This window comes from Cricetulus griseus, chromosome 4 (assembly GCF_003668045.3).
Source record: "Cricetulus griseus strain 17A/GY chromosome 4, alternate assembly CriGri-PICRH-1.0, whole genome shotgun sequence".
Classification (NCBI taxonomy): domain Eukaryota; kingdom Metazoa; phylum Chordata; class Mammalia; order Rodentia; family Cricetidae; genus Cricetulus; species Cricetulus griseus.
In genome coordinates, this window is record NC_048597.1 from 87,371,629 (window position 1) to 87,388,587 (window position 16,959).

The window sequence follows — 16,959 nt, forward strand, 5'->3', positions numbered from 1 at the left end:
AGGATGTAAGTTTGCAATAGATTCTGATGGCTTTCTGTATAGAACATCTTCAGCCTCATGAGGCTCCGTTTATTAATTGTTGTTCTTATTACTTGTGGTAATGATGTTCTCTTCAGAAGCTCCTTTCTGTAAAATAAGTTAAAACTACTCTCCACTTTCTTCTCTATGAGGTTCAGTGTATATGGTCTTCTGTTGTGGTCATTACCAATCTGCAGCTCAGTTTTGTTCAGAACAATTAGTATGTGTCTATTTGCATTCTTTTACATGTAGCCATTCACTTAGACCAGTACTATTTGTTGAAGATGCTATCCTTTTTCCATTGTGCATTTATGCATACTTCATAGAAAATCGGGTGTCCAAATGTGTGTGGATTTATGTTTTGGTCTTCAAATAAATTGCATTGACTAAGTGCTTTTACAACAATGTGTTTTACACCAATACCAAGCTGTTTTTTATTACTATCACTCTATAGACCACATTGGAAATGGGATGAGGATACCTCCAGCAAATTTTAATTATTCATAATAATTTTAGCTATACTAGACATTTTTCTTTTTGTATTTGTATATGAAACTGATTTTTTCTATTTAAATGGAAACTTGTGCTGATATTTTATTGACTTTGCCATTCTGACTGGTGTAAGATTAATTTTCTAAGTAGTTTTGATTTGCATTTCCTGATGACTAAAGATGTTGAACTTTATTGTAATGGTTGGGATTACAATGAATCTCTACAGTGCTTTTGAAGTATAGCAACTTTTCTATATTAATCATACAGATCCATGAACAAGGGTGATCTTTCCATCTTTTAGTGTCATTTTCAATCACTTAAAGTATTTACCATATAACACTTTTATATGTGTCATTTAAAATGATCTAAAAACATTCTATATTTTGAGAGTACTGTTTATTTTTTAAATCCAACCTTTATGAATTTAATGTGTTTGTAATATATTTTGAACATATCAGTAACCACAGTATTTCTGACACTTGCATGACTCCACCCATTATGCTTCCTTTGTATTGATTTCTTCTTCTCATAACCATTGTATCCAGTTGACGCTGCCCATATTCCTGTGTGTTTAGGGACATTTCCTGGTGCATGGGAAACCTAGAGAGTGCAACTGGGGAAAACTGATTCACTATGCCCTAGGAGTCTTCAACTGCCCAAGCTTTTTAGGTATTTGTGGGCTTCAAACTTAGCCTTACCATGCTTATTTTTGTTTTGTCTTTGTATATGATGTAATCTAATATTCTGAATGTCTTTCTCTCTTCTATACAGCTTTATTTTGTGACCATTCTTAGTAATAGTATTGTAATACTATTGGAGTAAAGTTTTAAAGAAAACCATTTTGGTTCCTAATGCAATCAGTTGGGGATGGTGGATTCTAATTTTCTACCCATTTGCACTACTACCCTGTTTCTCCTCCTTGCAGATGCCAGGTCCAAGAGGCAACAGAGAGTTCCAGAGAGCCTAAACTGGAATGATACAACCAGCTTCCCCAGGATGTGGCAGCACTCCAGCTTTCTCAGGTACTCCAAAGCTGGTCAAGTCCCTCCAGTTCAGCAAAAAAGGAGCCTTGAGAACTTGATGGCCTCATTCCCTAAACTGCCATACCTAAGTGCTCAGCTTTTTAATAAAAAACGAGGAATGTTGCAAACCAGGCAAACCAAGCCCTGTCTCCCACCTGCTCATGGCAGGCCCAGGCTCTTTAAAGGAAAGAACCTCTCTCTTCTCTGCTCTTCCCCTGGGGACATTCAGTACTTTTTCTCTTACCCTCTTCTTGTCTGTCCTCTTTACTTCTTTTTTCTTTCCTTACCGCCTACCCTTTCTAGTAAAACTTCTGACTTATGCTCTCTCTGCCTGGCATGTTTGTTCCCCACTTCTGTCACCCTCATGCCTGACAAGGAATCTGCCAAGGTTCCCCATACACTTTATTATAGCACATACAACAGCAGAGGATATTAAAATCCTCAATGGGTTTATGGATTTGTGTCCAAAAATCCCATTTATTTACAAAATAGGAGACTGTGGTGTGTGTAGTACTGGCATGATGAAAAAAATGTTTTATTATTGGCTTCTGGCCCTGTGGTACTTCATCTTTCATATATTATAACTTATTAATTAATGATGTGGATATTTACACAATCTTTCAAATCCATTTCCTTCAATTTCTAATCAAATGAATCTCTCTGATTTGTCCATATATGCTTCCTTGTCAACTCCCCAAACCTAGCTCAGGTCCTACTTCCAGTGCCCCAATCTAGTCTGGCTATCATCACCTGCAATACAACCATTGTCTAGGCTTCTTGTGTGAACTTTCCCAAATACCAGTACTCACAGGTCCCTTTTACTGCTCATTCAATCTCTCCCACAGCCAGACCTCTCACCTCTTCCTCCAGGATATAAAAGATGACTCTGTTTTCATCATTCATACCTTTTTGTCAACCTGCCTGATCAACATCTGTTCCACATGAGCAGCCATGACATAATCTGGACACCCTTCCTGAGCCACAGCCAACCAGTAGGTTTCCTCCAATAACCTTCCCACATATCTTTATTCCCACATGCCCCTCATGTGCCACATCCAAACTCTGGATCCAGTTAGATGTACCCCTCACCTCTAGGCATCCACTTAGACGTGAAGACCCACGTGCTGTAAACCAACCAAGACCATTCTGTCCATTTTATTTCAATACACATAAGCCATTTTCAATCTCTACGCCTAACAAGCTTGAACATACTGTCTTTTAACCCAATCTGAATTGCGTATATGAATATTAGAAGTAATAAAATATCCCCATGCCCAAATACCATCAAAAATACCAGCAATATCACAGATCCAGTGAGTATAGTCTCTCCAAGTGTGCTATTCTGGTAGAAATATTTGCCAATAAGGGTCACTTAATAAAATTCAGGACACAGAATATAAAAGTACATTCCACAGCTTCATAGAGTGATTTAAGGAGTTTAAAGAAGACACAAAGAAAAGTTCAATAAAACAACAGAGAAATAACTCAAGGACAATCAATGCCTTGCCAATGATCAAGTAAACACAAATATAAGACTGAAGTAAATGATGAAGACAATGCAAGACTTGTTCATGGAATTCAATAAGGAAATAGAGTGAAGAAAACTCAAGCTTAAAGAGAACAGAACTGAAAACAGGAACAGTCCAGCTAGAACCTCAAGGGAAAAACACACATATCAAATGAAGAAAGCAGAAATCAGAAAATTAGGACTTGCAGATAAAATAGAGTATAAAATATAAAAAATGTGAAAAATTGAAAATAAGAAAGGAAATGTGAGACATGATGAGAAAACTGAACCTTTAAATTATTGGCATAGAAAATGCAGAAGAATTGTAGGTCAATGGCATAGACCGGTTTTTCAATAAGGTCAATTTCATGGAAGAAGAGTTCCTGAAACTAAGGGAAGATACATCCAAATATATAAAAGAAGCACAGAGTACACCAATAGATAGGACCAGAAAAGAAAATCTCCATAGATTTTCATAAATTAAAACACTAAAACAGATAAATATTTTCAAAAATTCTAATTGTAACTTTAAAACATAACAAGAAAGTTTATTGGGAGCTATAAGAGAAAAGCCAGAACACACACACACACACACACACACACACACACACACACACACACACACGAAAATCAAAGAAAATATCATCTGATATTTTAGCCTGGGGAGAGCAATTAGTATAGCATAGAGATGGTGGAAAGAAATAAGAAAACATATTTAATAGAATATAAAACACCACTGAGAACAATATTACAATTCTAAATTCAACAGCATGATGACCACAAATGATATAAATTTCTACAATACCATTAAATATCAATGGCCTCAATTCATCATTTAAAAACATGGACTAACTGAATTGATCATAGAAACAAAATCCATGTAACTTTTCTACAAGAAGCATCTTAATTTTAAAATAGATGCCATCATAGAATAAAAAGATGGACAAAAGTACTCAAATCTCATAAATTCAGAAAGAAAGCATGTATCCCTACCATAATACTTGACAACATAGACTTCAGTGTAAAACTAGTTAGAAAAATAAAAATGGGAAAGAACATGCTGGTCAAGGGAGCAGTTAACCAAGAAGACGTTACAATCTAAACTTATGTCCACCCAATTGTGGGGCAGCCATTTTAATAAAATTTGTACTACTATATTTAAAGACACAGTTTAACAGCAATCCATTAACAGCAGTCAAATCCAATGCCCCACTTTCTCCAATAGACATGTCACCTGAGCAAAATCCAAGATGCAAACATGAGTACATGTTAGGTCAGTCTTTTAATATTCAACAAAGACAGCAAAAACATAAGTTTGAGAGTAGAAAGCATCATAAAGACATGTTGGAAAAACTGGAGTCCCACAATTAGAAAATGAAATTAAACCCTTAACCAGCAAATTCACATATTCCATCTTGAAATGAATCAGAGACTTAAACCAGAAACTTAGAACTCTGAAACTGTTAGAAAAACATAGGCAAGCGCCTCCATGATCTAAGTCTCTGAAAAAAATTTCTGAATAGGACTCCATTTGCCCAAGAATTAGAGCTAATAGCTGTCAAGTAGGAGTTCATGAAACTAAAATTCTCTGTACAGTCAAAGAAACAATCAACTGTGTTGAGAGGAAGCCCTCAGAATGAGAGAGGGTTTTTGCCAGATAAATTTCTGACAGGGGATTAATATCCAGAATATACAAAGAACTGAAAAAACCAAGAGTTAAAAAAGTGATCTATTATATGAGAAATGGTCCTGCAACCTGAAAAGAGTATTTCAATTGGAAAAAATGGCTAAGAAATATTTCAAAAAAGTTTATCAACCTTAGCAATTATGGTAAGATAAATGAAAACAGCTTTAGATTTCATTGTGGCCAGTCAGATTAGCAGAGATCCACAGAACAGCCAACAAGCTTGAGTTGACAGAAAGGAAAAGGAAGCCCTCATTCACTTATGGCAGGACTGGAACTGGTGCAGCCACTTTATAAATCAGAATGTTGAATTCTTCATAAACTAATAGTAAATCTGCCATATGACCCAGCTATACCATTCCTTGGCATATGTCCACAGGACTCCACATCCTACTGCACAGGTATTTGCTCTCCATGTGCAATGCTGTTTTGTTTACAGTACTTAGGAAACTGAAAAAAACCAAAACAAAACTAAGTGACCTAGAATTGACAAGTGGATAATGAAACTGTGATAAATACACACTAGAGAATATCATTCAGGTATAAAAGAAACTGAAATCGTAAACTTTGTGGGTATGTGGATGGAACTGGAAAAGATCAAACTGAGTCATGAAACATCAGCTCAGAAAGACAATTGTCACATGTTCTTTCTCATCTAATGTGTCTAATTCCAAATTTTCAGGTGTGAGTACATGTGAGAAACTGTAAAAGATAGAAAAATGAGCAGGACCACTGCAAGAGCTTGGGAAGAAATAGAGTGGAATAGCATGGAAGAAATGACCTAAAGGGAGAAATGCAAAAGAGAGACACTCCAATTAACTAGGTAAGAAGGAGATAAATACAGTTGAAGGATTGCCCAGAGTGAAGCAACAGTAAGGATGTCTGAACAAAATATATGTGATGTGGAAGGGAAAGCAGGGAGGGGTGATTTAGGAAAGCTGAAGAGAAGTAAATACAGAAGAAGAAGGGAAGTGTGTAAAATATCAATAAGAGTTTCTGAAAAGCCCTGAAATAATCATAATGTTATAATTTACCTTAAATCAACCCTAAAGTAAAATTAATTATCTTATACTCATACATATAGTTTCAGTAAATGATTCTCATCTGGGCTGATGCTTTTCCCTCCAAGACCAAGTCTATATATATAAACCCAGTACCAGACATGAGACACTTTCTTTTGTGGTATTCACTAGGGTTGTTGAAGAGACTCTCAAAACATGGAGACTATTGCTGTTGTGCATGTTTTTCCTGTTAGTTGGAAAGTGAGTCTGTATTGCTGAAGAAACCATATACTTCACAAATGGCCTGGAGACCCTTGGAGCTGGAACTGATATGGATGCCCTTTCCTTATGAACTAGCTTTCATGATACCAGAAGACATCATGCAGGCTTCCAAGGGATGGAGACAACAAACATTCCTACCCCATTGTGACAATGGCCATCATAGCACACAACCCTAAGGGTGCAGAAGTGCCATGCATTCCTTGATGGTGATTAAGAGCTCTCTGTATGGGATTAAAAAACCAGTCAGCAAAAAGAAACCATACCTCTGTCCATTACCTCAGTATTCAGTGCTAGTGAAGTCATGGTTATTGGAGGAGAATCTACAACAAATTATTAGAATAATTTACTAAAGCAGCATACGCCCTAACAACCATCTGTAGCACAAATAATAAACACTCAGACACAGCTATTTCAGTTCAAGATGAAAATAAGAATATCAAAGCAGCTAAGCTACCAAAGAGCTCTTACCTCTACCAAGGTTGGGGGGATTCTGTGCTCAAAGTGGCTGTAGGCCAATTGCCCAAGAATTAATACAATCAGACCCTGCTCCTGTCTTATACACCTCTTTAGTGAAGTGATTAAAGGTATGTGCTCTTTCTCAAGCCATGTGTGGTTTGAACTTACAGAGATACATCTTCCTCTGTCTCCTGAGTTCTGCAATTGAAGATGTGTGCCATCACTGCCTGGTCTCTATGGCTGTGGATAGCTTTGCTTTCTGATCTTCAGGCAAGCTTTATTAGATCATAAACAATTTATCACCACAACAATCTGTAAACATTTTTCCCAATACCTACAGATAATTTTAGCCTTCACCGCCCCAGCCCCACAGCAGAAAGGAAACTTCTCTTCACAACAGATGAGAGCATTACAGACTAATAAAAAAACAGAGTTGTTGAGGGCACCTCCAGCGGATATGTCTGCAAAACCATTCCCAAACCTAACACCCAGGAAACATTTGATTGGGAGATGGAGTAATTGTAATAATCAGAGCTTCAGGGAATTTTATTCGAGATTGTGTCTCCTTAATATCAGAGTGTAAAGTCATACCTACCAACATGGCTGCCTAAACATGTGAAACTGAGTAGGGACAGTCACAGACCCCCCAAAGTGGTGAGGAGAATGACCACTAGATATTCATTCCACACAGAACATAACTAAGAAATGTTGAGAGATGGAAGGAGTAATGTTCTTCCCAGAGAAAAGCACATCAACTGTCATTCAATACCACGTGGTCAGTCCTAAGAAAATATATGCAAGGAATATCATGTGGTGATGTATTATTTATGATTTTCAATGCTTGCCTTTGATTCAGAAAGCAAAGTCATCGTCAAGTGATAGAGATCAGACAGTGGTGGTACACATCTCTAATCCTTGGACTCAGGTGGACAGATTTCTGTTAGTTCAAGACCACCATGGCCTACACAAGAGTGAAGCATAATAGGGGACCACACACCATTAATTCCAGTATTAGGGACCAAGGTTTCAGGGCAGACATTCAGTCTCAGCTTTCTCCAGCCATGTCGAGGAGAACATAGCAGCCTGGGATTGCAGTCTGGGATTACAGTCTGAGGTTACTGTCTGAGGTTTGGTAGAGCAAGGATCACCTTTCAGTCTGATGTAGAGGTAAGAGTTAGTGACTGTGACATATTCATGGACAGGGTTTGTGATTTCCAAATAGCAAAGGAGGAAATGAACAATTAAAATTGTCCAGCCAGAATTTATGGAAGTAAGTGCCACCTGGGTACAGGTAGGTAGTAAGTGTCTCAATAAAGTGTTTGAAGCCAGGGATATTTCTCTCCTTTGAAAATGAGAAGCTTCCTTTAAAACAGTCCATCAATTCATTCCACCCATATAATACAGCTCTAAGTAAACTAAGTTTGGCTTTGCCATGATCCATACCTTGCTTCTGCTACATGATTTCATAGTCCAGGTAGCAAATCAGCAAGTCATCTGTATCAACACAGAATATAAACACATTTACTTGCATATGTTGTTTCAAATTCACCAACCCAAATCCAGACATTAACTGAATTTTGCAATTAGTTGGGAGTTTTTCTGTATAAGCCACACAGATATCTTCCGATGCAATCTCTGCTTTCAGGTCAGAGAGAAACTCCTTTCCTTTCAGGTCATCAGCCACAATGAGCCCCACCCACTTCCAGCCAAAGTGCAGCAATAAATAGATCACCCCTTGGGTCAGAGCTGTGTCTTTAGGAGACATCTGGTACAGGCATGGGAATGTATCTTTGTCACTTAGCACAGCATCAAAAGTTCCATATGTGATCTAAAGAAGCAAAGCAAAAAATTAGGTGATTCCAAGTTTATAGGTATTTGGAGTCATCACCTTAAAAAGAATTGAGTTCATTATTCACACAAGAGCATCAGGGATAGAGGATATATCAGATAGTAAACTGATAAGAACAGATACTATACTTGATCTTAGCCAGAACGCTGAGAAGGATAATGAGAAAGGGAGAAGAGTAGGGCTGAGGAAGACATGATGGGACAGGGAGGTTGAGTTTGGGGAAGAACAGAAGAGAGTAAAATAGAGATAATATAATAGAGGGAGACATTATAAGTTCAAAGGGAAATCAGGCACTAGGGAAATGTCTGGAGAGCTACATAGATGACACCAACTAACAATCTAAGCAACAGAGGAGAGGCTACCTTAAATGCCCTCTTCTGATAATGAGATTGATGACTAATTCATATGCCATTGTATAGCCTTCATCCAGAAGCTGGTGGAAGTAGAGGCAGACACCTACATCTAAACCTTGAACTGAACTGAAATCCAGATGCAGAGAAGGAGGACTAATGAGCCAAATGGTCCCTACCAGGCTGGTGAAACCCACAGAAACAGCTGACCTGATCAAGGGAAAACTCTTGGTCCCCACACTGAAAGCTGCGAAACCAGTATGGGACTGATCTAGACCCTCTGAATGTGGGTATCAGTGAGGAGACCTTGGAAATCTATGAACCTCTTGTATTGGATCAGTACATTTCGGGACCATAGGAATGGACTTTAGGAGCCCATCCCACTTGGAGGAATATTCCTTGTGTCTAGACACAAGGGGGTGAGCCTAGGCCCTATCCCAAAGAATATGACAGACTTTGAAGACCCCCTATGGGAGGTCTCACCCTAAATGGGGAGCAGAAAGAGTATGGGATAGGTAGCCTGTTTTGGGGGGGCAGTGGAGGGAGAGGGACCTGCAATTGATATGTAAAATAATTTTCTTTCTAATAAAAATAGAAAAAAAAGAGTATCAGGGAACTCACTATCTTACTGTAGATGAGGAAATGTCTTCTGTGTGATTAGCCTCTCTCTTTCTCCCTCTCTATGTCTCTCTGTCTCTGTCTCTGTCTCTGTCTCTGTCTCTCTCTCTCTCTCTCTCTCTCTCTCTCTCTCTCTCTCTCTCTCTCTCTTCGCTCTCCATGGTGTGATGGAATATGGCTCAAGTACTATGGGCTCCAAAGGTACTAACATTTGTGAAGAAACTAAGCAAGAAATACTATTCAGTTCATGATAGATTTTAAAGGCAACATAGATTTTCTTTGTTCCAATAACAATGCTACAACATATTGAGTGCAGAGAAAGACTGCAGAAGAATTATCTAGTGCTTTTCTCTTATTATATGGCATCACTTTCCATAGAATATCTAGCTTTATGAAAGAAACTAACATATTTTAACTATAGCTCCTTCAGTTAGAATAGAATAAGTCATGAAGATCTGGAACATAACCACATATTGTTGCCTCATTCTTCTCTAGAGACAGATTAGGTGAAGACATCTCCCAGCAACTAGTGTAAACCACAAAACATTGAGAATTATGGAAATTATTATGTGTATTATATTTCTTACATTGGAGTGCAATACATTAATACATAGTTTTTAAAATTTATTTATTAGTTCTAGTTAGGGAACAAGCTTGTTTCACATGTAAGTCCCTTCTCCCTCTCCCTGCCCTCACCCCAATCCTTCCTCCCCACCCCAACCTACCCCCCACCCCATCCACCCACCTCTCCCCAGGCAGGGTAGGGCCCTCAACAGGGGCTCTGCAAAGTCCACCAAATCTTACTGTGTTGGTCCTGGGCCCTTCCCCATGTGTCCAAGGCAAGAGTGTAACCCTTCACCAGGGATGGGCTCTCAAAGTTCTTCTTGCACCAGGGAAAAACACTAATCCACCACCAGAGGCTCCCTGGAGTGCAGAGGCCTCCTTATTGACATCCATGTTCAGGGGTCTGGATCAGTCTTGTAGTGGCCTCCCAGACAGAACCTGGAAGCAACCTAGATGTCCCTCAACTGAAGAATGGATTGAGAAAATGTGGTACATTTATACAATGGAGTACTACTCAGCAGAAAAAAGCAATGGAATCTTGAAATTCGGGGGCAAATGGATGGATTTAGAAGAAACCATCCTTAGTGAGGTAACCCAGTCACAAAAAGACAAATATGGTATGTACTCACTGATACATGAATTTTAGACATAGAGCAAAGGATTACCAGCCTATAATCCTCTTCACCAAAGAAACTAGGAAACATGAAGGATTCTAAAGGATAAATGGTCCCCAGGCATGGCAGTGGCATGAACTCCTGAACTAATTGGGAGCCTGAGGCTAGGGGGAGGGAGCTGCTAGAATAAGAGCAAGAGAAGAGGAGTAGAGTAGAGGAAATGGAGGGGCAGAAATATTGAGTTGGGGGAAGAATAGAGGAGAGAGAGCAGGATGAGAGGTACCATATCAGAGGGAGCCACTATAGGTCCGAGAAGAGATCTCGAACCAGGGAGATCTCCAGAGACGATGACACAATCTGACAATCCAGGCAATGGTGGAGAGGATAACCTAAAAGCCTTTCCCCTAAAATGAGATTGATGAATTCTCTTTATGCCATCCTAGAGGCCTCACCCAGTGGCTGATGGAAGCAGAGACAGACATCCACAGCTATACACTGAGCTGAAATCGGGAATTTGGTTGAAGAGTGGGAGGAATGAAGAGCGAAGGGGTCTGTACCAGGTTGGAGAAACCCACAGGAACAGTTGGCCTGAATAATACATTGTTTCATTGATTGATAAAAATCAGTGTGGCACAAAAATGCAATGGAATCTTGAAATTCTCAGGCAAATGGATGGAACTAGAAGAAACCATTCTGAGCGAGGTAACCCAGTCACAAAAACACAAATATGGTATGTACTCACTCATATATGAATTGTAGACATAGAGAAAAGGATTACTAGCCTATAATCCTCTTCACCAAAAATAACTAGGAAATATAAAGGAATCTAAAGGATAAATGTATGGACCCCAGGAATGGAAGGGGCAGGAAGTCCTGAGCTAATTGGGAGCATGAGAGTAGGTGAGAGGGAGCTGCCAGAATGTAAGGAGGAGAAGAGGAGAGTAGAGGAGAGGAGGAAAATGCAATTATTTACATGCTGAGGTAGACTGTATATGACACAAAGGGGGGAATCTTTTATTTTTTTAAATATACATTTCAGAAAAAACTTGCTATAAAATAGGTAACTAATTTCACTTTACTAATGGATTTTATGAGAGATAGTTAATTCATCAAAATAATCTGTTGTGTCTATATTTTGTTTTATTTTTGAAGCATTTCAAAGAGTTCTTGTCAGGTCTTAGGAGAATAATGTAGCACTTTGGGATAAAGATGCACCCTAGCAGTCCTGCACTGGAGGCCAAGATGGAGAAGACCTCCACAGCCACCATGGCCTTGTTTTTGATGCTGTGGTAGACTGGGAGGAAGGTGACCCAGACACTGCAGAACACCAGCATGCTGAATGTCAGGAACTTGGATTCATTGAATGTGTCAGGCAGGTTCCTAGCCAGGAAAGCCAAAGTGAAGCTTCCTAGGGCCAGGATCCCCAAGTATGCCAGCACACAGTAGAAAGCAGTGACTGAGCCCTTGTTGCACAAAATGATGATGTAACTATGTTCAGAATGTGCATCTGCTTGAATATAGGGAGGTGAGGTTCCCATCCAGACTCCCAGGAGAATAAGCTGCATCAGGAAACAGATGGGGATGACAGAGTTATAGATGCCCGAGACAAACAGTCTTCTCATTGCTCTTCCTAGTGTTACAACTCTAAAGGCCAGAACTACAGTTATAGTTTTGGCCAAAACAGTGGAAAGAACCAGAGTGAACACAAGTGCAAATGTAATTTGTTGTAATATGCAGGAGGCTGTGCTTGGCTGGCCAATGAAGAGAAGGGAACACAGGAAGCAGAGGAGGAGGGAGATGAGCAGGATGAAGCTGAGTGTCCGGTTATTGGCTTTAATGATGGGCGAGTCTTGATGTTTGAGGAAGATCCCCAAAACTACAGCTGTGCTGACAGAGAAGCAGAGGGCTATGCAGACCAGAGCCATGCCCAGAGAATCTTCCAAAGATAGGAATGTCATTGACTTGGGAAGGCAGTTGTTTCTCTCAGGGTTTGGGTACTCTTGAATTGGACAAGGGATACACTCTTGCTGATCTATAGGAGAAATGAACCCACATTTCAGCTGCTACAAGTATCTACTCATCAGTGTCTTCCACTGATGTTTTGTGCATCCTGGCACATTCTACTTTACTATAGTGCCAAGGTAACCATCTATTTAGAAATCCCTCTTTTCTGTGATGTCTACATCAGGATATTCCATGTAATGGCAAGATTATAACTGTTTTCTGGACAAATGATTTTCATAGTAATCAACTTCTTCAGATGATGTAAAACTGTCCAGTTATCCTTTAAAGAATTCTAAAGTTAATCCAAACCAGCTTGGTCAGACTCCAGCTGCTTAGGTGGAGGACAAACCACTCAGAAGTCTACAGAGCCCCAACTACAACAAAGGCCAAGATAACCATCAGAGAGTCAACTCTCCACTTGGACAGACAGAAGTGTACAGTCCCCAAACTACAAGAAAGGGCAAGATAACCACGGAAGGGTCAACGTGAATAGATTCCCAAGTGGAACTGAGGTTGTGCCAGCTACTAGAAAACCAGGAAAAAATACTAGAAAGAGCAAAGAAAGAAAACAACACCCATACAGAAATCAGGGACTAAAACTAATCATCCCAACCCAATATGCCTAAATCGCAGGGTGAGAAATACAATTAACAACAGCTAGGGCAATGCAACACCACAAAAGCCATCTATCTTAAGACAACAATACCTGAATATTACAAGTCAGTAAAAGCACAAGAAAATGACCTCAAAATCAACTTTATGGAACATGAGAAGTGTCCTTAAGGAGGAAGTGAAAAACTCTCTCAGAGTAATTTATGCAAAGCTAATCAAAAAATTAGAGGAAATCAACAAATCCCTCAAAGAATGCTACAAAGCTAAGAAAAAAAAAACCAAACAGGTAAGGAAACTATTCAAGGCATGAAAATCAAAACAGAAGCAATAAAAACACAAATTGTGGAAATACAGGAAACACCAAATCTGGGTAAGAGAACAGGAAGTATAGATGCAAGCATCCACTAACAGAATACAGGAATGGGAGAGGTAATCCCAGGCATTGAGGATGCAATAGAAAAGTAATAATGTCATTAGGCAAAAAAATATTAAAGCTGAGAAACTCCTACCATAAAACATTCAATTAATCTCTAACATCATGTAAAGACCAACCTAAGAGTAATAGAAATAGAAGAAGGAGCAGATTCTCAGCATAAATATCATGGAAACACTTTAAAGAAAATCAAACAAAAAAATTTCTCTGGCTTAAAGATGGTATGCCTATTAAGGTACAAGAAGCTTACAGAACACCAAATAGATTAGATCAGAAAAGAAGTCTCTGTGTCACGTAATACCTAAAACACTAAACTTAGCGAACAAGAAAAGACTACTAAAAGCTGCAAATGATAAAGTCTTAGTAACATATAAAGGCAGACATATAATATTTAAACCTAAGTTCTCAGTGGAGACTCAAAAAAACATAAGATCATAGCCAAATGTCTTGCAGAGTCTAAGAGACTACATATGCTATTCCAGACTAATATACCCAGGAAAATTGTCAATCACCATAGACGGAGAAACCAAGATAATTCATGACAAAATCAAATTTAAGTAATATCTATCCACAATTCCAGCCTACAAAAGGTACTAGAAGGAAAACAGTAACCTAATAAAGTTAACCACACCCATTAAAATACAGAGAATATATAATCTCACACCAGCAAAATCCAAAGAATACAGACAGACAGACAGACAGACAGACAGACAGACAGACAGACAGACACACACACACACACACACACACACACACACACACACACACACACACTACTACTACTACTACTACCACTATCATAGTAACAAGAATTAATAATCACTGGACATTAATATCTCTTTATATCAATGGATTCAATTCCTTAATTAAAAAAACATAGGCTAACAAAATGGATATGAGAACACTATCTATCCTTATGCTGCAGACAAGAAACTCACTTCAGCATCAAAGATGGGCATTATCTCAGAGTAAAGGTTTGGAGAAAGTTTTTCCAATCAAATGGACACAACTAGCAAGCTGAAGTAGCTGTTCTAATATCTAACAGAATAGGCTTCAAAACAAAGTCATTAAAAAGAGATGAAGAAAGAGATTTCATATTTATTAAAGGAAATACCCACTAGGATGGCATTTCAGTTCTAAACATCTATGCCCCAAATGCAAGGCACCGACATTTATGAAAGAAACATCACTAAAACTTAAACCACACATCAAACCCCACACATTAATATTGGGAAACATCAACAACCCACCCTCAGGAATGGATAGAGCACCCAGAGAGAAACTAAGCAGAAAAATAATGGAATTAATAGGTCTTATGACTCAAATGGACCTAACAGACATCTACAGAACTGTTTATGCAAACAAAATGATATGCCATCTTCTCAGCATCTCATGCAACCTTCACGAAGAAGGAATCCAAAGATAAAAAATATTAGAAATAACCCACTGTGTCCTATCAGATCCCATTGGTTACAGTTGGAATGCAACAACAATAGAAACAACAGAACGCCTACAAACTCATGAAGACTGAATCAATCTCAACTGATTGACAAATGGGTCAAAGAAGAAATTAGAAAGAAAAAAAGTCTTCCTAGAACACAATGAAAATGAACAAACAACATAGGACAGCTGATGGGACACAGAAAGTGGTGCTAAATGGAAAATTCATAGCACTAAAAGCCTGTAATAGAAAATTACAGAATCCTCATCCCAGAGACTTAAAGGCACACTTGAAAGTTATTAAATATAAAGAAGCATGCACACAGAAGAGGAGAAGATGTTATAAAATAATTAAGCTGAGAGCTGAATTCAATAAAATAGAAACAAAGAGAACAATACAAAGAATCAAGGAAACAAAGAGTTGGTTCTTTGAGAAAATCAACAAGATAGAGAAGCCCTTATGCAAAATAACCAAAAGGCAAAGAGAGAATATCCAAATTAACAAAATCAGAAACCAAAAGAAGGAAATGACAACAGACACTGAGGAAACTCAAACAATCATTAGGTCATACTTCAAAAACTTTACTCAACAAAATTGGAAGAGATGGACAATTTTCTCAATAGATATCACTTACTAATTTTAAATCAAGATCAGGTAAACAATTTAAATAGACCTATAAAACCCAAGAATATCCAAGCAGTCATTAAAAGAGCCAAAGGCCACTAGACCTTCAAAGAAGAGCTAATACCAAAATGCCTCAATTTATTCTGCAAAATTGAAACAGAACAATCATTGCCAAATTCATTCTATGAGTCCAGTCACCCTGACACCCAAAATGCACAAAGACTCAAAAAGAACGAGAATTCTAGACCATTTTCACTTAGGCACTTTGAAGCATTAATATACTTGAAAATTGAATCTAAGAACACAGTAAAGAGATCATCACCATCATCAAGTAGGTTTCATCAGAGAATCAGAGATGGTTCCACATTAAAAAATTCTGTCATTGTAATCCACCATATTAACAAAAACAGAAAGAAAAAACAAGTGATTATCTTATCATATGCTGAGAAAGCCTTTGACAAAATCCAGCAGCCCTTGATTATAAAAGTCTGGAAGAGATCAGGGATAAAAGGAACAGACCTAAACATAATAAATTCATTATATAGCTGGCCGTTGGTGGTGCACACCTTTAATCCAGCACTTGGGAGGCAGAGGCAGGCAGATCTCTGTGAGTTCGAGGCCAGCCTGGTATACAGATCGATGGCCGGGATAGGCTCCAAAGCTATACAGAGAAACACTGTTTTGGAAAACCAAAACAAACAAACAAACAAACAAACAAAAAACCCCAAAAAACCCCTGTCTCAAAAAACCAAAAAAAGTCAATATATAGCAAGTTGATAGTCCAATTTAAATTAAATAGCAGCTCAATGCAATTCCACAAAAATCAGGGACAAAACAAGACTGTCCACTCTCTTCATATCTATTCAGTAGAGTACTTGAAGTTCTAGCTAGAGCACCAAGACAACTAAATGACATCAGGGGATACAAATTGGAAAGGAAGAATTAAATGCATCATTATTTGATGATATTATAGTACATATGAGGGGCCACAAAAATCTACCAGGGAACTCCAACAACTGATATACAAGTTCAGCCAAGTGGCTGAATATAAAATTAGTTCATAAAATTACTAGCCCTCTTATATACAATGATACAATGATAAACAGGCTTGAAACAATTCGGGGAAACAATACCCTGCACTATAGCTGCAAATAAGATAAAATCTCTTGGGGTAACTCTAATTAAATAAGTGAAAGACCTGAACTAAGGTACTTCAAGTCTTTAAAGAGAGAAATCAGAGAAGATATCATTAGATGGATAGATCTCCCATGCTCACAGATTGGCAGGGTTAATATAGTAAAATGTCCATCTTTCCAAAAAAAATCTACAGATTAAGTGAAATTCTTAACGAAATTCCATCACAGTTCTTTACAGACCTTGGAACTACT

General features: G+C 38.3%; 1 protein-coding gene and 1 pseudogene across 1 annotated transcript in view; both read right to left on the reverse strand.

Moving 5' to 3' along the window:
* Positions 1-8,337: 8,337 nt before the first annotated feature.
* Positions 8,338-8,469, reverse strand: LOC113835683 (annotated as a pseudogene).
* Positions 8,470-11,566: 3,097 nt separating this feature from the next.
* The window catches only part of LOC100769167 (vomeronasal type-2 receptor 116-like), a 29,339-nt gene continuing 23,946 nt past the window's right edge, over positions 11,567-16,959 (reverse strand). The window contains exon 5 of the mRNA XM_035444156.1: positions 11,567-12,489. Coding sequence (XP_035300047.1) covers positions 11,567-12,489 — 923 coding nt within the window. The remainder of the gene's footprint in view (positions 12,490-16,959) is intronic.